Raw genomic sequence first — 24,314 nt, forward strand, 5'->3', positions numbered from 1 at the left:
CCTGAACGTTATGGTGCTAAAACAAACCCCAGCCGTGAGGACGGGGAGGTGCCACGGCTGTCTGTCCAGCCCTTCCGAAGACTACAGCAAGCCTCACAGCCACCATGAGGCCCCGCAGCCCGGCACCTGCACACCTTTGAGGTGACCACCCAGGCAGGGACACTTAACAAGTCACAAGCTGTAGATCATCCAGCCTTAGGGGACAGGATGGTCATTTTATGAAAAACTACAAACACAACTTTTCCTTAGCTCGTTCCATTGTCAATATGCTCAGGCAAATTACTTCTGGGAAAGTTTAAATCGGTTTTCATGTTCACACTCCCTCACTTTTGGGGTTATCTTGCCTTTGGTTCCTGGTCTACCATTTTCTTTCCCTTGTCAATTTAACTTTTAGGAATATAGTTTCACTTTTCCAGATTATACGTTCAATTTCATTTCTTGTCTTTATATTTAGCCAGGCCAAAAAAAAAAAAAAAAAAAGAGTAAGTTGTACAAGTTTTGCATCTCAAAGTAAATAAGAAAAGAGAAATGCATATCATTTCCTTCTTGGATTTCTGGTGTTGAAGGTGGTTCCTTGAGATGAGGAAGTACTCAGTGCAGGCAGTTGGTCACAGAAAGGACACTTCTACCTGGAAACTGATATCTTTTCTTGGGATGAGTGACAGTTAAGGCCTCTGGCATAAATGAACATCTTACTGAGTCAATTTTTTTAAAAGACCAAATAAACTCAGACAAAGTTTTCTATATTAGCTTCATCTTGACTCCAAGTAAAAGTAACTTCCAGAGGTAATGAAGTGCATTTTCAGTTTTCTTAGAAAAGTAGAGCATCTGGCTTGGCCCCACCTGGATGCCATTCTGAACCATTTGGAACTTTGTGAAACTGGGTGTTTAAAAGTCAACTCAGCATCCATGGCAAAAGCTTGAACTTCTTCATATAAAAGTAGCTGCCAGTCATCAAGCAAGGCGGTGTAGCTTTACTTTCTTCAGTAGTTTATCCATGGCCATGAAAACAAGGGAGCCAATATCACCAAAAATTAGGGCTTAAGCTCCAGAGATGTTTTAAAAATATGAAAAAAAAAAAAAATAAAGTGTTCCCAGTAGAATTTTAGAAAGGTAAATTAAATGACAGTCACTGGAACACAGGTCTATTTTCACATTGAAGGGTGGGTCCAGCTCGATAAAGTTTGATCTCTCTCTCTCTCTCTTTCTCTGTATTTTCTTTTGGGAGAGTGAGCCATGGGAGAATGGAACTGCTTTACTTGACTGATGGTTTTCTGTGACATGCAGTGGGGTCGTGTGACAAATTCTTGAATATTCAGCTGGTTCACAACATTTCCAAATACATGAAATTTCATCAGCTCTATTGTAGATGGAGAAACAGAACCTGAAAAACAGAGATCACTGGCTCTTACTTCCCAGTTAGGCAGTGGAAAACACCTGCATCGGAAGCTCTTATTTAGATGCCCCGAGAAGCATAGCTGAGTCCCCCAAGGATTGGAGATGAAGTAGAGCCACATCTTGGCTACAAAGAATTGATTATCCAGTGGAGAAGTCAGATCAAGAAAAACATACATAACAAAAAACCAGTGTGTGTGTGCGTGTGTGTAAAGAGAGGAGAAAATGCAATAACACACAGGAAACAGACATATAAAATGAATCTGTGTCTACAGGGAAGTGTGGCATCCATAACAAATGAGGGAGTGCACATAAGTCCTGCTTGAATTCCTGGAATGACTAAGAGGCCCAAGGGTGTTCCTAGAAGATAATTTGAAAGCAGTGTTTTAAAGGAGAGGAGGCGGGGCATGACTTAACCGAGGAAGCCAAGACTTGGATATTTGAAAAGGCTTTTAAAACTGGAGGGTTACAAACAATATGTGACGACTGTGCACATGTCAGAGGGTCGGCTGACGCGGGGCAAGGGCAGGGGCCTGGAATGGCCAATACTTAATCACTGATCACTGTCATGCATTACAGCAGTGATCATTTCAGTCTCCTCAGCCGGAAAGTGCCGGGCCTGGTTGTGCACACGCGGAGTCCCAGCATTTGTGACACACATCGTGGACAGAACTATGTTCAGTATGACCAAGCAAAGGTGCATGAGAGAAACTCTGCCACACAGGTAGCACTGGGGGCAGGGACAGAGTCCAGCTGGTGCTGTGGGTTACATGTGGGGAGACCCTGGATGGTTCCAAGTCTGACATCGGAGCCCTTTCTGGGAGCCCCTCTCTGCCCTGAGTGTCATTAGAGCATTTGCAGAATGTGCTTCTGCACTCTGCAGCTACTATACGGTGCTCAACCAGGAAACAGCAAATGCACTTTATAGACAGTTCCCAGGTTTAGAGAGCAATCTGATGCTCCGTGGCTTCCCAATCTCAAGCCCTCTTTAAACTCTAATACCCACAAGAGACGGCACTTCTTCCACCCACCTCCTTCATTATCCCTGAAGTGCCACATTGTGACGATGATGAAACAGGCACCAGGCTGTCTATTTCCAGGCAAGCGCAGTGTCTGCTCCTGGGCACATTCAACACAGGCCTGTGGAGGGTCACCCTGGTGGGAAGAGAGAAGGCTGACGCAAGGAGCCAAGGGGAAATCAAAGCCGAGTGCTGGGCAGTAGGGCCAGCTTAGGAATGAGGAGAAGAGAGCAGCTCCAAGAAACGATGGAGGGAACAGGACAAAAGGAAAAGAAGGCTAAGGATGAAGGGGGCTGGCAGAAGCACCTCGCCTGGGAGGTGCACCCACGTGGCCTTCACGGTGGGGACAGTTTAAGGGGTGTGTTCTCATCCCCAGACTCACACAAGTGTATAGATCAAATATGTACAGTTTTTTGTCAATCAGAATTAATGCAAGGAAGAAAATGTTTAATGAAGTTGTGAAATAGCAGAAATAAAGAAAAAGACGAGGCCACACTGAAGTATTTTCAATAACAACTTATAGTACATGAAAATATTGGATGAGGATGACACATTGCGGTTTCCAAATATAATTCTTTCCCAAGACTTTGAACTGATCTCTACTTGTTTTCAAAATGGTGCTGAGAGGCAAATTAGTCTTTGGCTTGAACTAGAGAATCAGAAGACTGGATAGAAGTAAAGTAAAACCTACACATATATGTCAAGATTTGCAAAGAAGAGATATAACGCCAAGAAAAATATAGATTTCATGCCAAATTTAGATCCAAAAATAAAAAGTAAATGAAAAGAATGTGCTATAAGGCTTAAAGAAAAGCGGACAAATTAAAATGCAGAACAATACAGTAATTAAAGTCAAATCCAAAAATGACCACTCTTTGTTCCCAACCAATAATAAGTAATCATCTATATGAATTAATTCCTGTTTTTAAAAAGAAGCATGTTAATGTATGCAGAAGAAAGATGCTGTTCTAATACTAGCAATTCAAAAGTAAATCCAAATCAGCACTCACCGTCAAAGCTAAGCGTCTCCTTCCCAGTGATCCTCGTCCCCTGTGATCATTTCCTTGTTCCTTGGTGTGGATTTTTCAGACGTCATGTTTTCCTGTTTATTTGGCAATTTTCCATAAAAAGAATCTGGTTTGGGGTACGGCCTTCGTGCTTGCCCTGGTTGGACTTCTCCCGTCAGCGATGCAGGCACGGAAGCCATTACTAAACGAAGGGTCTTCCCTCGCACAAGCCTGGAAGGCCATTAGCTTCACAGCCGACCCTGCAACTCATCTCAACCTGAGGGAAAGAAGACGGATTCATCTCCGCTGGGCCTGATGCAAATCTAGGATGGCTTCTTGCCAAGCAGCTGGAACAGGAGCCCGAGCAGGAAGGACGATGCTCCACAGGACCTGGACAAACATGTCTGGTTCCCAATCCTCAGGGAGAACCAGCCGTTCCCAGTAGGAAGACAGACAGACAGACAGCTGTCAAGGGCAGCCGGATTCCCAGATCAAGGTGGGAAAGCAGGAAAGCAGCGCATTCTTGTCGGTGGAGAGCCCACTGCCCATGCCAAGCCTCGCGGGTCAGGGCGATCAGCTGCCAGTATGTTCTGGAGAAGTACTTCTCTCAGAGATGGACAGTGAGGCTGGTCAGTGATCTAAACAGCCCCACAGTGAGAAACATACACACCTTGTTTAAATCTCACGGTTCATCACAGAACCTTTCTTTCTTCCATTTTTTAAAAAATACAACAACCACTAATCTAATACCCAGAAACACTAGTCCAAGCTGATAATCCCCCAAGTTTCAGCTAAATTTCTGACCTGGGTTGTGTCCCCTGAGGGACCGAGCATGGGACAGCCAGTTAAACCTCAATGTTGGGTAAACGGTAAATGGCTTTCCCGTGTAGAGACATCCCCGCGGCATTTCTTATTGGCTGGCTGTGCCACAGCACCGTCAGCCCGACGCAGGGGCTCGGACACCTCTACCGCTGCCCGGCCATGCGCAGCACTTACCCTCTCCGCGGCCGAGAGCCCTGGAATGCGCCACCGGCTAGGTGGGCTGGGTCACCACTACAACAGAGCGGGTTACCTTCCTCAGGGTGGCACTCCGGGACCCCGTCTGCGCCCACTATCAGGTTGCCATCCTCATCATGCTGTTCCAGCGTCCCGGGTGGACAGGTGGGGACGGGGGTGGTGGGTTCCGGGGTGGTGGTGGTGGTGGTGGTGGTGGTGGTGGTGGTGGTGGTGGTCCGTGCAGTGGTCCTGACGGTGGTCCGTGGGCGGGTGGTGGTGGTGGTGCGGCGGGTGGTAGCCGTCGTGGGCCGTGGGGTTGTGGTGGTGGACACCGTGGTGGTTGTGGTGGTGGGCCGTGGGGTCACGGTGGGAGGACGGGTGGTTGTTTTGATGACCTCCAAGCCCACCAGGGGCTTCCCACCAAGACTCAAAATGGGCTTGTCCTGGGCAGTGGCCAGGGGTTTGCCATGTCGCCCCTGCCCAAAGAGCGGAAGGCCGTCAGGACTGACCACAGGGGTCCCACCCAGATCTGAAATAGAACCAACCAAGAGTTAGGTAGCCATCTGAAATGATCCCGAGGAAACACAAAGCCCAGAAGCCTCTTCTCAGAGCCTCTGTGTTGTTCCAGTCAGAAGAAGGCAGGGAATAATTAAAAAGGCCTCGGCCGAGGCGCAGCGACTGCTGCTTTCCAGAGGCTCCTGGGCTTTTTATGCTGCCCCAGACTCTGCACGGCCGTGAGGATCTAAGGGTCTCCCCGCAGTATGCCTCTCTCCTGAGGAAGCTCAGTGGGGGAAGGGCTCACTCTCTTCCTGCTTCCCACTCCCAAGGAGGAAAAGTGTGGCTCAGGACCAGGGTGCAAACTCTGTTGAGGGCCGGGAGTAAACATTCTGCTTTTCATAGGCCGCGTGGCCTCTCCTACAACTACGCAGCTCAGCCCTCGCAGGGCAAAGGTAACAACAGAACAACAGGACGCAACCGAGCTCTGGGTGATCCATGAGGGAGTGTCTCTGTGCTTCAAGGCTCTGTGTGTGGACACCCTGAAATGTGGATTTCACGTAATTGTCACACGTCACCACGTGTTCTTCTCTTTTTTTTTCTTTTCCTAATAATTTGAAAACATACACAGACTGAATCATAGACTTTACAAAAACAGGTGGTGGCCAGGGTCTGGCCTGTGGGCTGCTGTTTCCAGACCCCTGCTGTAAATGGCCAGGGTCGGGAGAAGGGGAGAGAGCTGCATTTCTAGTGGGTGGAGCCTGCAGGAAGAATGACCAAGCCTGTCAGGGTAGATGCTGGGCTCTGCCTCTTGAGGACCTTCTTCCCAAGTGGCCAAAAGTAACTGGACCACAGCAGCCATTAAAGATGAAGCCATTTGAGAAAGGGAGGTCTTTCTGCAGCTACTCTCATACTGTGGCCAGTTCAGTACGCTTCTGTTGCTAAAAGCCACCCTTCACTTACCAACAACGGTGCGACCATCTCCGCCCAGTTTCACCCGAAGAGGATTTCCCTGTGAATCTTGAAGGTACCTCCCTTCTGCATTCAACACTAACCCACGGTCAAGATCCACGACCTAAACCCACGACACAGAGTAAAGAATGTATAGGACATTTCAAGATACATCCATCCATTTGTACATATGTGTGAGGTTTTCACAGAAGGAAACCGTAATGTGAGTGGGAAACATTTCTTTTTGTAAGTATAATTCACAAGGTTTGGGGGGAAAAAGTGCTGAACAGTCGTATTTCATCTTACAATTGCTTACCCATAGAATATGTAAATTGTTTTAAGTTTCTCAAACACACAAAAGATGTTCCAAATATTTTTGCCATTTAGTACACTGTGTCTAAGGAAACTCAGAAACATCCAAGGATCCATCAATGAGGGGAATGATTAAATCAATTATGGCCCATATGAAGCCAATAAAAGGGACATAGGGATTCTTTATATGTTGACCAACACTGATGTGCACTCAGATTTCAGAACTGATTATTTTATAAAAGCAAAAAATATATTTTTGTATATACACTTAAAATTCAGAGAAAAAAAAAAAAATCTGGAAGGATACCAGAAACTGTCAACAGCGGTGACCTTTGAGACCACAGTGTTAGGGTGGGAGATGCTATTTTCTTTTTCATCTACTTCTGATTTTTTTTAACTTCTTGCAATGAACATGTATTGCTAGTGCTTGAAAATGTTACATTTCCATTTTACTGTTAATGTTAAAATTCAAATTTGATTATTAAATGAAAACCCATTTTAAAAAATTGCCTAATACAGTATGTCATATCCTAAGGAACTATAAAACCTGGAAAATTATTACTATCTCTCCTAAAAAACAAGGTCATGCTCTGCACTGGCTCTTCTCCATGGTGGTCACAGAATAGCAGCCTCCCCAACCCCCATCACCTGGCAACTTGTCAAATACACAAATCACCCAGTCCTCCCACTGGGTCTGTATTTGATAAGCCTTCAGAGATCCTGAACTGGCTAACATTTGAGATTCACTGCTCTGCACAATCATGCCATGGAGGAAGTCCTATAAACAGGTCACTTTGTTGGGTGTTGTTTTAGTAATAAAAATAAGATTAGTTTATAAAAGCCCTACTTTCGAAATCCACTCCATATTGTTTCAATTCAAAATTGTTTGCAATGACATTTTGCTTTAATTTGCATTCTTCCTATTTAAATGTTTGTTCCTTTAAGAAATGGTAAAATGCATCTTCAGTTCAACTATGATTAAAAATTTCTTGAAGCCCTTTAATATTGTTTGCTTTCCTAAACCCTACCATCATAAATGCAAAGTTTGGACTGGGAATTCCACTATGATTTTTTTGGATTCTCTTAAAGAATGTCTTCAATGTACCAACATTGTAAAGTATCCCATCCATTACTCACAACACCCAGAGATCCCCTAAACATTTATCTTAACCCCAGGCAGGGGTTTTCAAAAGTCACTTTGTTTAAACATACATAAAGTATTAATGCATGTTTTAAATTGTAATCAAACAACAATAGTTGAATTATGATTCAAAAGGTATTCTGATAAAAATTATCTGAGTTAGAGATTTTTGTTTTTACCCTGCTTTCTTTTATAAAGGATTTGAGACAACTTACAGACAAATACATGTAATACTTAATCAAACAATAAGCTAAAAGTAATAAATAAAGGTGGGAGAACAAGGAAAGTGAGCTCACTGGAGAGGCCACTCATCAGACTGTGGCCAGGCCACACTTTTGTGTGACTTCCCATCAATCACGGCAAGTGGAGACCTGGCTCAGGCCTCATCCATGAGTCATAAGAGGAACTAGTGAGTTACTCAGGAAAACCAAACTTTTTCTGAGCATTGACAGAAACTGTATTCAAGCATCTCATGGATAAGTGGTTAAAACTAGAAAAGAAAAATGCCACTTGATTTATTGGTAAAGTGTTCATTTTTCTCTTCCCACCGGCATGAAAATAACTGGAATGCGTAAAGTTTACCCTACCCACTTTGTTCCTTGAGGGCCATTGATAATTCTTTGTCCATTCGGTTTCCCATTATTACCAGGAAGTACTTTCTCTTCTACTTTTGGGCTGCCATTATAACCTACACAGTGTAAAGATTAAAAATTTTTTAAATAATTTAAAATATATTTAACATTCCTGTACCATTGGTTTCACACCAAACTATAAGTTGTAACACATCATTTCAAATGAACAGTAAACAGAATTTTAAACCAATAGCTTCTATATATTGGATAAAAATAGTCTTATATTGTGACTCCTATATGACAAATAAAATCTACAAAAATGCAGTGAAGTCGCTGCTTTCTGACAATATTGGGGGAATGAGAACAAAAAGGTGCTGCATCATTCTGTCTTTGCACTGGGCTAAAATGACAGTGTATTACACAGATTAATATATTATACTAATACATCCACTCAGAAAAGTTTGATGAAGTCCCAATTACATGCAAGGAGAGTTCAAGACTTAACTGAATGCAAATTTATGGTAATACTTTAGATCCTGCTCTGAGGTCCACTTAGGCCCTAGTTCAAAGCTAGCTACATTCCAGTCTATGCTACCGAAGTACAAGGCAAACATTGGTCTGACTCTTGTGTGTGACAATTGTCTTTAACATGCATTCTAAGGAGGTTCATTCGCCAATTGCAACATCCAGGCACCTCATATCCTACACATTTGAATTTGTCCCAGAATATGGCTGGGAGTTTTGTATGCAGAAGAACAAGACAAGCCTACCTACATATCTAATTTGTTACTGCTTATTCCTTAAATATATGCCGGCAGGTGAACTGAAAAGAGCATCAGGATTGTGACACATTTTCACAGATTAAGAGCATCTGTTAAGGGATTCAAGAAGCAGTGTGGAATCACGGAATGACGGAGAGCCGTGGGATTAGTGTCTGGGACTGTAACTGCAGCTCAGACAGCATGGTGGCACGTCTGACTCTGATCCCTGAGTCCTGGCTTCTTCTTATGAAAAAGGGGGTAACCATGCAAAACCTAACAGACTCAAAAGTACCAAACGATGCTTGTACGTGCAAACACAGGGCTTGGTCATGGCAGAGGCTCAGTACAATACAACACAGTAAATCACTCTCGGGAGTCACTATGATAACTACTGACTACCTTAAAAAAAAAAAAAAAAAAAAAAAAAAGATTAAATGGCTGTTTTTGAAAACCAATTACCTGGTGCGAGAGGAGCGAGAGGAGGTCTTGCAGGCTGGCGCGAGCCAGGGACGCGGAACCTGCGCTGCATGCGCTGGCGCAAGGAGAGCATCGGGGTGGTGGAGGAGTAGCTGGGCGGCGCGCGAGTGGTGTGCCGCGGCCAGGGCTGGGTGCTCGGGACCGGGCTCGGGGTGGCGGGGCCACGAGCGGGGTGTCTGGTGGGGAGGTGCGAGGCGCTCCCCGGAGGTGCGAGAGGAGGTCGCTTCCCGGGAGTGGCGTTCTCTTCCTGCGCAGGGCTCCCCGCTCCAGGAGCCGGCTGGATGGCCGTCCTGTCCTTGGCCAGGCTCCCGTCGGCATATTTGCTGCCCCTGGGGGTGGCGGAATAAGGCCACTTTGGAACAGAGGGGGCCAGGGGATCCCCCTTTCCTCCTTTTAGAAGCCCCGCGTCCTCCTGGTCCTCGTCCTCCTCGGCTGACACCGACTGCAGAGATTTGGACGGCAGGGGCCGCTTGGAAGGAGGCTCCTTCTTCCCGGGTGTGGCCTGGGCTCCGGCCCTGCCAGGGACCCGGGCGCGGGAGTGGGGGCTGCCCGGCCGCCCGGGTCGCGGAGAGAAGCCTGTGTGGCCGCGCTGGGGTCTGTCGTCGCCCTTCCCTGCGAAAGACGCCACCTGACGGTGCTTGGACAGGGGCGGGGTGGCATCCTTGGTGCGGGCGGTGTGCGCAGGGACCTGATCATCTGGGGCCTCGACTTCTGTGCTGTTGTCCTCATAGCTGCTCGGGGAATCCCGGCCTTGGCCCCGGGGAGGCGTGCGGAGCACCCCTCGGGAGCTGGCTGTGTAGGGGTCCTGCGACGTGGGGCGCGGTCGACCTGCATGGGCGAGGGCCAGCTTGGGCTGCGAAAGTGACCGGTCTGCATCCTGGCTCTGGAGGCTGGGGGACTGGTGCTGGGATGGGGAGGCTGGTGCAGGGGGCTGATTTTCGGAGGCCAGGTCAGGTGCCATCCTTCTAGGAACACTGGACCCAGGGTAGGGCTGTGACCTTACTACCGGGGGACGAGCAGGGGACAGTTGGCGGCTGGTGAACGCTGGCTGTGTTTTGGGAGAATGACCCTCTGCATCCACATCCGTGCTCTGTTGACCATCTTGTGCCTTAGAGGACAGTGAGGAGGATTTACCCTGAGGGTGTGCATCTGTTCCAGCAGATTTGGGGTCCTCTGGGATGGGCTCCTTCCGGTACAGGCTGGCTCCTCTCTGGGGGTCTCTTCTCAGAGAGTCCCAGCCCCGGGAGATGGGCTGCCTGGGGGAAGGCAGCATGTGATCATTGACCACAGAGGCTGGAAGTGGCTTCTCATCTTCCCCATCTCCATGGATACTTGAACCAAACCTAGAGTGGGAAGCTGGCTGAGAATGAACCCTGGAGGGGACTCGGGAAGCCAGGGTGGACTGTGGGGAGCTGGAGGGCTGCAGCCGTGGTCCCCGGCCACTGGTCAACCTGTTTGAAGACCTGCTGTTGGAGGCAAAGGGCCTGTTCCGGAGCAAACTGAGGGGTCCAGAGGCAGGTCGGGCCCTCAGCGTTGGGACAGTGGCCTCTGCCTGCCTCCCAGTGTTTCCTGTGGTCCTGACACCATCTCCCCAGTGATCGGAAGTGTCCACTCCCTCAGAGACCTCTGTCCTAGAGGAGAGAGGAGAGGAGACTGAGGAAGACAGGGTAGACTGTGAGGATGCATGGTCATTGGTGGCTGGGGACTCCTGACCATCCTTCCAGTCCCTGGAGATTGAGGGACCCGGGTGTGGTTGGGTGGGCAGTAGGCGAGATGACCCTCTGTAGGGTGGGGAAAGTCTGGAGGCAGGGGCTGAAGCTCTGGAACCTTCCTCCATGGCCCCGGAATGGGGCGTCCTCCGTGCAGGGAAAACTGGTTTTGCACCATTGTGTACTGGGCTTCTGTCCCTCAGGATGCTGGCGGTCACCTGGCGGCTGGGGGATAGGGCTGGCCGAGCCTGGGCTGGGTTCTTGGGAGGCAGCTGCTGGGATGATGCAGCCTTTGGGTGGAGAGAGCCTGCAGCCTCCTTGTCCTCATCCTGGTCCACTGAGTCATTGTCAATAGAGCTGTCAGAGGGTCCCCCAGCAGGGTCAGGAGAGAGGCTCTTGGGGGCCTGGTGGTGGGCAAGAGAGGACTCCGCAGAGGGGGCAGACCCTGCACGAGGGCGGGTGACCACTGAGGGGCCACGCTTATCCACACCTTCCTTTCTGGGCAGCACTGGTATTCGGGCTCTGGCTGGAGTCCTGCCTGGAATCCAGTGGCCAGATCTACTTGGTGGCCTCAGGGTTCGCCTGTGGTCTTGGGTCTCTGAGGGCAACTTGGGCGGATTTTCCAGGGAATCCAGCTCTTCCTCATCAGGGACCTCCGTGGACTGACGATCTGACTCTTCCGTCTTCCAAGGGCGAAGCTGGGGTTTTCTGGGCAGCCCACCATTGGCCAGTATTTTATTCTTCAAGTCGAGGAGAGGGTCCTTGATATTTCTGCCTGGATCTTTGGGAGAAGGTGAGGAAGGCTCTGGTTTCTTGGATTTCCAGTTATCGTCGGTGTTCTGCTGAACATTGGACTCACCAGTGCTGGCTATAACAGATTTTAGAGAATCGGTGTCAAAGAAACAAATTCAAAAGCATGTGAAACAAAGGGAGTAACTAGGATGGCAATATGGAGGTGAGTCACACTGGTGATCATAATCGATCCTTCTAGTTCCTTAAAATACTCAAAAATTATTTTTCCAATTATAATATTCTTTTTTTTAAATAAAAGACCTATTTTGCTTTAAGTAATAGATATAGTCCTAGAAAGTATATGATAATTGAATCTCTATACATTAAATCAGGTTATTTTACAACTTCTTATCTGCAGGAATTTTGAAATATAGTCAGCAGTCCATAGTCATGAGTTCTATATCTGCAGATTCAATCAACTTGGGTCAAAAATGTCCGGAGTAAAGTTTACAGACAGATGTATATGTTATTTGCAAGTACTATGCTATTTTATGTAAGACATTTGAACATCTGCAGATTTTGGCATCCTTGGGGGATCCTGTAACTAATGCCCCAAATTACTAAGGTATAACTATAATTCATTGATTTTGTAAATGCAAAATCGTATGTAGGATTTTCTTAAAATAACTTATTTATATATCACGAATGCATTCTAGCTGTTTTTCACAAGCAAAAAATACGTATAAGTCAGATACAAAAGTTGAGCAATTTATACTCAAAATTATCTGGGAATGTATGTGAGTAACTTGCAAGTGACTGGGGTAAAGAACAAATTTGCAATTTTTGAGGCATTACAGAGTCCCTGTGCTTTTTCCTTCTTGCTTAAAATTCCTTTCACAAAGGATACATTTACAATTCCAAAATAAAATTTAAAATGAAAAGACTCCTGAGATAGGCAAAATTCCCTACAAGTGTCCTTGTATTGGGAGCAGGATTGACAGAGAAAGGGATGCTGTAAGGGGTGGGGAATTTATACAGTAATGGGGGGGATACTGTGAGATCCATCTATTTCACAGCTCTTCCCAGGATCATGCTAATATTGCAGCACAGCGTGGATCTGCAGAGCACATGATGAAGGAGAGCTACTGCGTCTAGCCTATGTGTGGAGGAGCAAAACGGAAAACATGGTCCCAAAGCAGTTCCGTCTATTGGGGATCTTTGTGAATTTGTTGGTTTTGATACTGATTAGGTAAAACTGACTACTGAAATCCTTCTGGGTAAAACTGCACTCCAAACTCATGGAGTGCAATCTGAAATTGCTAAACGCTATGCAGGAGAGGACTAGCAACGAAAAACGTCACATTACCCTTGCAAAAATGTTCTTTCCCGGTCAACACAAGTCCCAAGTTAGACCGTGACGTAAAATTAATTGTATAAGTAATACATTGACAATACTTTCGTGATTATTAATATTTGTGAAGACTAATTTCCAAAAGAACCACAAAGAACTTTTAGACATCAATAAGCAAACCTAGCCCCACCCTCCTCCCCAAATAATCATCAACCATGCAGTTCTAACCTTAGGAGCATGATTCAAAGTAACACAAACAAGTAGCGGGAATGGAGAGAGGTAGAAAAGAAAGCCGCGACACACGGTGCTTACTTGTTGGCATAGTGACAATGAAGGCTTTGGAGTGTGGCCCCGGGCCTCTCCTGTTTGCCGCCCGGATTTTGAACAGATAGCGTTCGCCAGGCTGCAGACCATCCACCAGGGCAGAAGTAGTGTGTCCAGGGTAGGTGAGGGACTTTGCTCCAAATGGTTTGAGAGCCGGGGCGTATGAAAGAATGTATTCTGAAATGATTTGGCAGACGGTTGGAAGGAGGAAACTGAAAACAGTCCTGTGTCCAGCAGACAGACTGTATGGGCAGGATGAATTAGAACGTGCATTACTAAAAATTAACACGCTAGCAATGCACGCCAAGTCAGCGCGGGAGCAGAGGATGCAGCAGAAGGTGAACTCACACTCACTCAGCCACCAGACAGCGCTACGCAGCACTTCACGAGCTGGCCATGTGCTGTGTCAGACAAACTAAATGCGTGGAACCCAGGAGGCCAGTCTTCATAAAATATACCAGAAATATCTACAATGGTTTTTTAAAATATTTATTTACTAACTTGCCATGATGAAATTGGCATATTTTGAATAGCGGAAACAAAACCAAACCAGGTGACATCTGCTAGGAACTCATCTTCAAGAGTTTGTTTACCAACCTGGGGTACCTTTCCTAGTACATTAAACCAGACAATTTCCACATCTAGAATATAATTTACTTTTGTAGGAATGATAAAAGTTCTTACTCAATATATGCTGGTAGGATAACTATGAAGAAAAGTTACTAAGTAATGGATTTATGTGACGCCTAATGTTTCCACCATTAATTAGCTCTACATATAAGTATATAACATCCCTGAACTTTGAAATCCATAGAAAACACAGTTCAAGGCACTAAAAATCTCTCTGCATGGAACTACACATGAAGACATATTTGAAAAAGCATAATTTTAACCTTCAACTGAAAAGTATCATATTATTTTAGTCTCAATGTGTGTACCACCTAACTAAAAAATTAAATTGAAGCACAGAAATATCAAGCATTTATCAGGAGCATGGGAGAGCCTTTCTTTTCCCTAAACTCTAATCGCTAAAAAGTACATTAATTTAAAAACTTTCAACCAAAAATGCCTTCACAGCGTTTGTCTGGAAAACCAGCATTCTTTTCTCATTGAAAATAAGCACACTAGTCATTTGTGGTGGTCAAAACTAAGAATTAAGAGAACTCACTGTCTATTAAATTTTGTAATTCAAAATTTTTAATGGATTCAATGTGTCTGGAAAAAATATTTAACCATTTCAAAGCATATATTCTCCTATAATGATTTATATTTCTTATCAAATGTAATGATGAGTTTTAATCGACCACAAGACCGTTATGAAAACTAGGTAGAATTAAGATACATGAATTCTTTAGCATAGAAAATCTCAGTAGCTATTATTATTTCTGGCAATATTTAGTCGATGACCAGGAGCTTCTTTCACCAAAGAACTATAAATACAAGCTAAGAGATGGGAGAGGAAAGGAACAAATAAGTAGCATGGTAATAGATTCATGAGAGGACCAACATTTGTCTTTTTTAGAACTAAAAAAGGAGTCAGCCAAAAGCTGTTCTGTTTCCACCACAGAAGCCCGTTCGGCAGCCCCAAACTTAATACACAGGGAGCCAATGTCTGACTTGTCATAAAAACAAGGTCGTAAAAAACAACTAAACATTTATTCTCTTCACTTGTCTCTGATTTATTCCAGTGGGGAGGATGAGCAGGGGAAGTACAATCTATTTTTTTAGAAACTGGAACTCGATAGTGCATTGAGTGTAGAAAACACCCTTCTGTATGGACCTCCCTTAAAGCCACTGTCTCATAAAAAGACACCCTCCACCTCCTACAGGGTCACTTGTGGTCAAATGTCAAAAAGAGCCATTTCAATATGTACAATCAGCAGAATGAGAGATTACCCTCCATGTATGTGTCATCCATCAAAATGTATAAATGCATTCTACTATCATGTACAACTAATTAGAACAAATATAAGTTTAAAAAGAACCATTTCATATTTTCCATTAAATTCTCAAAGGAGATTGATAGTAATTTTCTGGAATTTTTAAAACATATACAGACTTTTCATAGTTTCTGGACATATTAGAGAGTTGGTTTCCAAACCCTAGTAGCAACAAAAAAATAGTCTTGTCTTGAATAAAAATTTCATTCTTTCCACGTGTATAGTGCATTTGTAAAGTCAATGCCTAGAAAAACCCAATATGGCTCCAAAAGGTCTCCACACTTCTGCGAGTTTCTGGAATCCTTTTTACACTGAATCAAAAGACCTATGTGTTTATTTAACGTTCTCAACAGACTATTCTCTAATTTAATTAATTGGGATTTTTTTCTATTTTTATTATTTTAAACTTCTAGGATCCTATTTTAATGTTACACTTTCCTTGATCTAAATACATAAAAGCTGACAGAGAATAAATCCATTTTCCAGAAATCAATACTTAAAATTTTCAAATCCATTAAAAGCATTCCTGGTCCCTTTAGAGGGGACCCTAAGTGGCTCCCACTGCCTCCTACATTCATGATCTTCCTGCACACGGAAAAGCTCATTGCATGACAGAAAGGGCGTTGTTAGGACGGGTGAAGGTCATGACGTCAGACACATGCAATTAAAAACATTCCTGCTGATGGGCAACACCAAACACCTGCCTCTAGGAAGAAAAGTACAATCCCTTTCGTAGCCACCTGGATCAAGAAAACAGCAATGCCCCCGAAACACCCTTGCCCCTGGAGTCAGCACCTCTTAGACACCTTGCTTCCCTATTCTTCCTCCAGTCACCAAAGCAGGGATTGGAGGCAGCGTCCATCAGTCAACAGGACTGAGAGAGGAGGGGACGAGATCCCTACCTTTCACTCGCCCCTCGGTTTCCGGCAGCGCATCCCAGGATGCAGTGACAACTGTAGGTTTGCCATCCACCGGCCAGACGTTCAGGTTTTCAGGAGCAGTGGTCGGAGCTACAAGACGACAAAGAATCAGATGCTTTATGATGTCCCAACAGACATCCCAAAGTCCCTGTGTACACATAGCCCACAGAAGAGCTCCTGGGTGCGTGTTTGCAACCCGAGAGAGAAGTGGACCCATGCTCTTGGTGGAGTTAAGCAACTTAGATCACCTCTGCCAACTCGTATAGTGAGTTTAGACTTATCCAAGAAGGGCTCTTGGGAATTCAGAATCCTCTCCTGGCTCAACATTGAAATATGTAAAAAGATTAAAATCCAGTTCCAACTTCTTTTTGATACAACTTTTAGGACAACTTAAAAATGTAACACCAAAATTTAGGACTAATGTGACTTTAACAAATGCCCATGATGGCCTTTGTCATCACTGTCTTCTTTATTATCTTTAAATCCTATTTTAGGAGCCATGCCCAAATAGAAAATCAAAGGCTGTTTCAAATACAGACCAGATTCCGGTGTTCTCTGGAAGACTGACGTACTCCATTTGCCATCTCTTTCACCCTGTGAGATACGGACTGCAAATTCATACACGGTGTCTGGGATCAGGCCCTCGATCAGCACGCGCCTGTTAGCGATCTGCTTGTAATCCCACCTGGCCGACTCCCCCTTCTCTCGGTAGCGCACGGTGTACTGTCTATAAGAAAACGCAACACAACAAGGCACTCGGTTGATCAGAGCTCTGCAGCGGAGCACTGGATTCCTTGCTTGTTTTCCTTCCCCATAAGTGATAACTTTTAGAAGTAAATAGGGAAATCAAAGAAGAGAAAAATCTAAATTTTTGACTATGTTACTGACTCAGAGGATCCACTTAAGTTCCGAGCAAAGGTGTCTAAAATAGGCCAGGAAAGATGGAGCACGGTGTCTTTTCAAAAACAAACATTACCACTCAAGAAAGCAGACAGAGATCAGAAAGGCAAGGGACAGAAAGGGGCAGATTTTATGAGACAACCACCTGCTCGTGTGTGTGCGTGTGCGTGAGTATGCACAGGCTGTAGAAAAGGACAATACGAGGACCAAAACCAGCCCAAGCTGTCCCTGCTCTCCAGAAAAGAAAGACTAAAATGACTCATTTCATGAGACACCAGGCATGTTTCCTATACACCCAGGAGGAAAGAAAACATGTGGCTTTGAGTGGACTTATTACCATGAAATGGGGCAAAATGTGTAACACATCGAACAGGACAGAGGGGCTTGCAAAAGGCACTCCTGTGTGTTTCTGGAAGAGAATCATGATGTGAGTGAACCTGGAGATGCTCAAAACCCAGACAGCACCCCCTCGGCACTCCAAGGGTGGCCAGCGCTGCTTACTGGACTCCTTTCTGAAGAGATGGTCTTGGTGGCCTCTTTGTGCTAGAAAGCACTAGGAATGCGCTATTCACTATGTGTAATAAGTCAGGAGAAGACTTCCGTTGATGGCACGCACACCAATTAACAAAGCAGTTCTGCTAAGACAACGCAAGCCTGCTGCCATTCAGCAAGATGGTGAAAATTGAAACCCACTGGTAATCAGGACAGGGGAAAGGCCGGGTGGCTAGAAGAGAACCACTATGAACTTTCTGAGCTCTTTCCAAAGAAGCAGATGGTCAAGGAAACTACACATTTAATAGTAATAACTATATGTACTTGTATATGAATGTTAGCTTATTTGTATATATGTGTATGTGTATGACTTATACATACATGTATTTATAGGTACATATGTAGTATCTCATCTCTAAATTCCATTCATTTTAAAGTATATTGCCTTTTTCTGGTTGCTGATAGGTTCAAAATTTAATACATATTAACAAAGCCACCAAATCTTTGACTTTCCCTTGGTTATATATAATATTCATATGATATTCATTCAGTCATTGAAAACAAAATATTTTGATGGCTACCTTCGCCTTTAACATAAAAATTAATTTGGCCTTACCAGTGCTTTTTCTCCTATGGCTTTTGCAAATGAACACAAGCATCAGAATAGCCTAACATCATGGTCTGACGGAAAGTAAGGCAGGGTTTGCTGTGCACCAATGAACTGGACAGGAAGAGATACCGAGTCTGCCAAATGTCTGATGAGGAACCACTGAGTGTAAGGTCTTAGACAAAGTAGCTGCCTCTACCTAAAAACCAATCCCGCTGCCACTCATCAGCAAGCTCCTCCCAAGGCGGAGGCTGCCCAGGAACAGAAGAGCAATGAGATGAAGCAAAACCCAAGCAGGGGCCAAGGAGGAAATGGAATCTAGGGAAATTCCAGGCAGATAAAACCCTGAGCAAGTGAGATGTGAGGTCTCGCCCCCTGGCTCACCAAAGCCCTGGTAACTTCAGAGCCTAGATCACCAGACAGTAGTCTACCCTTCAGCCACGTCGTCTCAGGGGAAAACCCACGCTTCTCATGCACAAAGAAACATGCAAAAATACCTTGATGCAACCACTTTCTTTTGCTTTTCCAAAACGGGATCCACCCAGGCCACAAGCACCGACTGGGACGACATGACGCGGACGCTGATGTCCTCAGGCACATCCAGCTCGTCCTCTTCTGGAAAGACACAGGACACGGAAGCCCATCTCGAACCACAGGCTCTGCCCTGAGCTCCTCTGGCAGAGCCTAGGATCCTCTCTGTGTAACTTTTAATTATTTATGCTTCAAATAGGCAAAATGAAGCCAATAGAACTTTCAAAAGAAATCATCTCAATGGTTAGTGTAGAAAAACAAAAATCTTGACCATTGCTCCTCTTGACTACAGCCTAAGAAGTGGGCAGTTCACTTTCAAGCAGCCCAACCCAGTCAACAAACAGAACCGTGCAAAAGGGACGTTTCGCCTTGGCCGAAGACTCTCCAAGTAACTCACTGTCGCTCCATATACCCTGGACTAATCCACAGCTCTGTGGAAAGCAGAAGTTCAGGGGGAGAAAAGCTCGATTTGCATTTCCTTGGGGATCATGACATAAAGAGAAAACTGGTTCCACAGCTTTAACAACCACACCAGGCTCAATGTCCACACATTGACCGCTGTGTCCCCAAGGGTGTCCTCAGAACATACCTGAAATCTTGCGCTTCGTGAGGGCAGCCCTGTAGACTGGCTGACTCTGGCCCTGGGAGTTCATGGACTGCAGGGAGACCACGTACACGGACTCTGAGGCTGCGAACCAGAGAGCAGGGCGTGAGGCCAGCTGGATGTCCCGCACACGTGCCCCGGGGGTCTGCATTCCCATCCCCTCCCTCCTTTCCATTCCATCTTTCCAGGGACTTTCCCTCTGCTTCCGGACAGCGAATGATGAGCCCGCCATCTGTAGGAACTAAACTCAGAAAGAACACCATTATGTTAGAAAATGGGGAAGGGACTTCTGTAATTCCTGAAAAGTGAATTTCTATCCTATTAGCATGAAAGAGAGGTGAACTGTGCTTCGAATAATAAAAAGCACATTTACCCACAAAACTCCCCCAATTTTTTACTTTCAAAAGACGTAGAGGGAGCTGTTCTATTTTCAATCTGTCCAAAAAGAAAGGAGAAGAAAAGGAAGAACTGACGTGCCGGATTAACAGCCCAGAACATCTTCCTGATCTGGTGGGATGCTGTGCCCTTCGAGAACAAAATTCTTAAATATTTACTAAAAATAAATGAAAGACTTTAAACGTATCCTTTATTTCTGGATTACTGTTTCAATTAGTTACCCTTTCCACCAGTTTTTCATTGGTCCTACCGGGATCCAACTTAATCTAAACTTGAAAATTGTTGTTTGAAAAAAAATTCCATCAATGTAATAAAACTTGTACTCTTAAGGATTATGGAATCACACAGTCTGAGATTCCTGTGAGCTCTTATCTTCCAACATGACTTTCTTATTTTACCAATAAAGAACATAAAACCATAAAAATTGAATGACTTGCCCAAGGTCACACCCTGACCAAAGCTCATAATCTTACCTGGATCCAAAATTACTAACACCTACCTCCAAGCTCTACTGCCCAAGCCTCCTGCCACAGCTTTAACCAACTCAAGAACACAATGAGGCAACCAGACCTGACCTTGGTAATTTACCAGAGGTGACGCTAAGCCTCTAAATGGAATCGAAAACTCAGGTTTCTTCCTTCAGGCCTTGCAAACTCTCAGATGGCGATGAAGAAATGAAACTTTCATCTTTGCAAACATGTTATTTTAAACCTAAATGAAAATCTGTGTTCAAAACCTCATGCAGAGGGACCTATTCTGTAAAAATTTAAAAAATTCCAGGGAAGGGGATACCACCTGCTCTCTTTCTCTCTAGAGCAGTTCATGCTGTGACATTGATAAAGTGTTTAGACTAAGACACTCACATCTTAATCTTCCAGAGAATTCTAAACTCTAAGTTCTATAAAAGGGAGGGATCAAGTTGGTAACATATGAAAAGCAGTGTCCCTTCCTCCATCAAGAAGCACCAGGAAATGAATACTTTCCCACATCTGAAGTTTCCATGTGTCCAATGTATTTCTTAAATTCTTAGACTCTTTTTTATGCCAGATTCTTGATTTTCTGCGCTCTGGAAACCAAACTTGGCCAAGACTGTCACTAGGGAAGTTTTCGCTGTGGCCAACTGCAGTAACAGCTTACAAGCAGCCTGCTGAGTCTCTTCTTGGGACCTGGTAAAGACACAGAGTGACCCATGCGAAGCCCTTTCTGCAAGCCTTCCCTGAGTCCTAAAGAAACCCGGGCGGAAGCTACTACCTTTGTCTCTATTTCATGGGTGAGGACTGGCGTGGAGGGGTGAGAGGCTCAGGTCACAGAGTAGCGGGGTCTCACAGCCAGATCTGTGGACTCCAGAGCACTGGCTCTTCATAACTGCAGATGAGGAGGAAGCAAGCCAGGCAGCGATCTGCCTCTTTCTCATGCAGACATAATTAAGAACATGCCATGATATAGAAACACACCTCTCTCTGTGTCCCCGATTATTGTATAAGGGGTGGAAATAAAATTTCCATGCTGACACCCCAACCCAGTGACCCCAGGACATCCACTGTCAGAACCAACACGTGGGCCCACCTCCCAAGCCCAATTGTGTGTCAAGGGAGAAAACTCGTTCCATCTTCCGAAGGCCTGTGCATCCCCCTGAAGGGCTCCTCCAGAGGACTGCTCTTTATTGCTCCCACTCCTAATCGGGGCCTGGTCTCCTCATCTCCTTGCCCTCCATGTTCCCATGGCCTCTCCACCTGCAGGTTTTCACTAAGTCACCTTCTCTGTGGGCCTCCTGTGGCCATCAGTTCAACACTGCTGCCTTCCCTGAACTGCTCTTGAAACAGAAGACCCCTAATAAGAAGAGTCTAATGAGGTCCACCCTGCTTGGGGCCCATTCTCCCCCAAGGTTCCTTAACATGTGGCTACTCTCTGCAGGACCATGTGGTCAGTGGCATCGGGTCCATGCTAGGCCCTTCCTGTCCCAGCCCAGGATGGGGCAAGCTTCTGTTAGACTGAGCCTCCCCACAGAGCCTCTTAGCTTGTTCAGGATGGCAAGTCCAATGTTTGGCAGGTGGAAAGAAGGCAAAGGCAGCACAGTGGACCAGAAGCCCCTCCATTCAGGCCAGGACTGGGGCCCACCCCTGCCCTCAGGCTCAGTGTTACAAGTGCAGGCAGAAAAACAAAAACAAAAAACTGCACTCTTCAGGTGAGCCGGCCATGCAATACTGAAGTAATGAAAAAAACCAGACCCGATTAGATGAAAAACTTGTCAGTGCCAAATGACATTTTTATGTGTGCCATCCGGGAGACTCAAAACAAGGATAATTTTCCTTTTGAAAAATGTTCTTCCTCAGGATTGGAAATGCAAACATAGTGACTCTACCTACTGCTGATGATATTCAGGGTAAAACTTGACCCATGTCATCAAAGTAGAGCCAATTAACTGCATGGTAAAAGCATTCAGGCAAAGGGGTGGCTCCAGAATGAAGGTGGAAGTGTGATTCTGTGGTTGCAGGTGATGAGTCTAATTCTAGGTCTCGCTGCTAATAGTAAAGTCACACTCCCAAAGCACGCACAGCCTGGCTTTCTCCTGTTGCTTCCTTCAGTCCCTTGACATTTCATGTGGCATGGGAGCAGAGCGGGACCTGGTCTCTTTTTGCTGGAATAAGTCTGAAGCCCACACTTTATGATGGCTTTGATGCTCTACCTGGCTCCAAGATGCCTACGCCTCCCCATGGGACCTCATAAAGACACAGAGTGACCCATGCCAGGAACAGCCAACCAAGAGCAACACTCTTCCAAGACAGTCTTCGAGCAGGTGGCTGAACATAGCAGCCACAAAACAAGGAGACTTCTGAGGCTATTTTGGGGAGAAGAATCTTGTCCAGCAACCACACAGTGTCACCAGCAGATCAGATCCACACTGATCAGGGAGCACCTTAGGAGTCCTAGGGAACACAGGGTGCTTCTCCAGGTTTCAAGATGAGGCACGGCTGTGCCATCAGCAACGGATGGAGTTCTCAAAGCAAATGAGGACTGCAGGCCACCAGGCCTTCTGCCCGCCACCAGACCTTGTGTCCACCACTGCCACTCTCCACCTCGGGCAGTTTCCTGAGTCTAAACCATGCACCTCACAGTCACCACTTGGGAAACTTTGGGGCTCTTTTCTCTTCTGTCCTTTGACCACGTCCTGGTTTGTGTCTCCTGTTCCAGTCTTCACACCTGCACACCTCACCTTGACTGAGAGAAGATCTTACCTTTATGACTAAGGAGTGCCTAAGCATGCTGCCTTCTCCATGTGTACCCCCTCACAGCCTGCAGACCTGTGACCATGTGCCTTCACTGCTCCTTGCTAGAGCTGATCCTCCTCCCTCCCTCCAGTCTCCAAGTCATTGTGTGATGGTGAGCCTCCACCTCCAGCCTCCACACCATCGCCTGTGCAGGAAAATGAGAGGCACCTTGCTACACATAAGTGAAGAGACTGCAAGTTTTACTGGAATCTTCCAAGAGGGCCCAGTAAACCACAGCCTCTCCCTTGCCTAAGTGCCAATTAAGAAATGACAGAAGGGCGAACAGTGGGGGCCCAAATACTTACTATCAGTAAAAAGCAAGCTGAAGGACATGGGGCAATTGGACTTTCTAACCCTGAACCGCAGGATGAGATAGACTTTGCTGCCCGGGCAGCCCTGGGCCCTAAGGGGTCTTTGCAGCTAGGATTCCTCCAAAAGGATGAGAGCATTCACCCAGTGCTCCTTCCAATTCATCAAATAGGAGGGGAGGAGAAGGGGCAGGAGCAGCCCGAGGGATCTGCAGCTCCCTCTTGGAGGTGGGCAGCATTGACCATTTGGGCCTGTCAATAAGTATGACCAGCACAGCTCAGGACCCAGTCCAGCCTGGCTGTGCACATAATGTCTCCAGAGCCCAGCAAATGCATCCATGGGCATTCATATCTGATGCTTCCGCTACCCAATGTGGGACCTGGGAAGAGATCAGGGCTGGCACAACATTCCATCTTGGTGGGCCCAATGTCCAGGGTCCCAGGACCTAAGACAAAGTTTCAAACATAGAAAGGATGAACACAGCCAAGATGCGGAAAGCGTCAGTCCCCTTCCCTCATCCAGAAAAGCGACCTGCCTCCAGGAATCTGCTCTCAGCTCGGGAGGCAACTTGGGAGATAGCCTGGTGTCATCATTAAAGTCCGAATGATGGAGGCTGAGACAGTGGATGGAGCAAAGGGCGTAACTTCAAACCACTGTCACACCTGGAAAACGAGCATCACTCCTGAGTTCTGTCCCGGACCAGCTTCTAAATATTGAAATGGAACCCAAAGATCATCACAGCATTGCATATCAATTAATAGTCAACTCACCGAGCTTTTTAATTTCATGTGTCCGCTCATCTCTGGTCAGTGGAACATAATTCATCTTCCGGCCACTTTCCCCGTAGCCCAGAAGAAAACCCCGAGATCTGCGTGGACTCTTGACTCCAGACAGGCGCGGCGCCTTCCACGCCACGGACAGCCTGTCGTCTGAGGACCGGACGCGCACACGTAAGGGCTTGTTGGGCACTTCCTTTTCTTAAAGAGGACATGACATAGAAACCATTAAACAGGAACCAGGTAGAATCCACCATGGTGTAGTGATGTCTCTGCAGACATGGCACCTCAGCAGCTCGCCCTTGGGCTTAAAACACCCATTTCTGGT

The 24,314-nt window shown here is 45.9% G+C and overlaps 1 protein-coding gene across 5 annotated transcripts in view; it reads right to left on the reverse strand.

The window, feature by feature from the left end:
* The window catches only part of FNDC1 (fibronectin type III domain containing 1), an 86,845-nt gene that overhangs the window by 23,035 nt on the left and 39,496 nt on the right, over positions 1-24,314 (reverse strand). For 3 of the 5 annotated variants that reach the window (XM_079146758.1, XM_079146760.1, XM_079146762.1), the window contains 10 exons: positions 23,981-24,187; positions 19,222-19,320; positions 18,599-18,716; positions 16,642-16,829; positions 16,085-16,192; positions 13,231-13,419; positions 9,109-11,703; positions 7,904-8,004; positions 5,876-5,987; positions 4,494-4,946 (listed from right to left, as the gene is read on the reverse strand). In XM_079146758.1, coding sequence (XP_079002884.1) covers positions 4,494-4,946; positions 5,876-5,987; positions 7,904-8,004; positions 9,109-11,703; positions 13,231-13,419; positions 16,085-16,192; positions 16,642-16,829; positions 18,599-18,716; positions 19,222-19,320; positions 23,981-24,187 — 4,170 coding nt within the window. Of the gene's footprint in view, positions 1-4,493; positions 4,947-5,875; positions 5,988-7,903; positions 8,007-9,108; positions 11,704-13,230; positions 13,420-16,084; positions 16,193-16,641; positions 16,830-18,598; positions 18,717-19,221; positions 19,321-23,980; positions 24,188-24,314 lie in introns of all 5 variants that reach the window. The other 2 variants (XM_079146761.1, XM_079146759.1) reach the window with 2 other exon arrangements.

Source organism: Sciurus vulgaris, assembly GCF_902686455.1.
Source record: "Sciurus vulgaris genome assembly, chromosome: 7".
Taxonomy (NCBI): domain Eukaryota; kingdom Metazoa; phylum Chordata; class Mammalia; order Rodentia; family Sciuridae; genus Sciurus; species Sciurus vulgaris.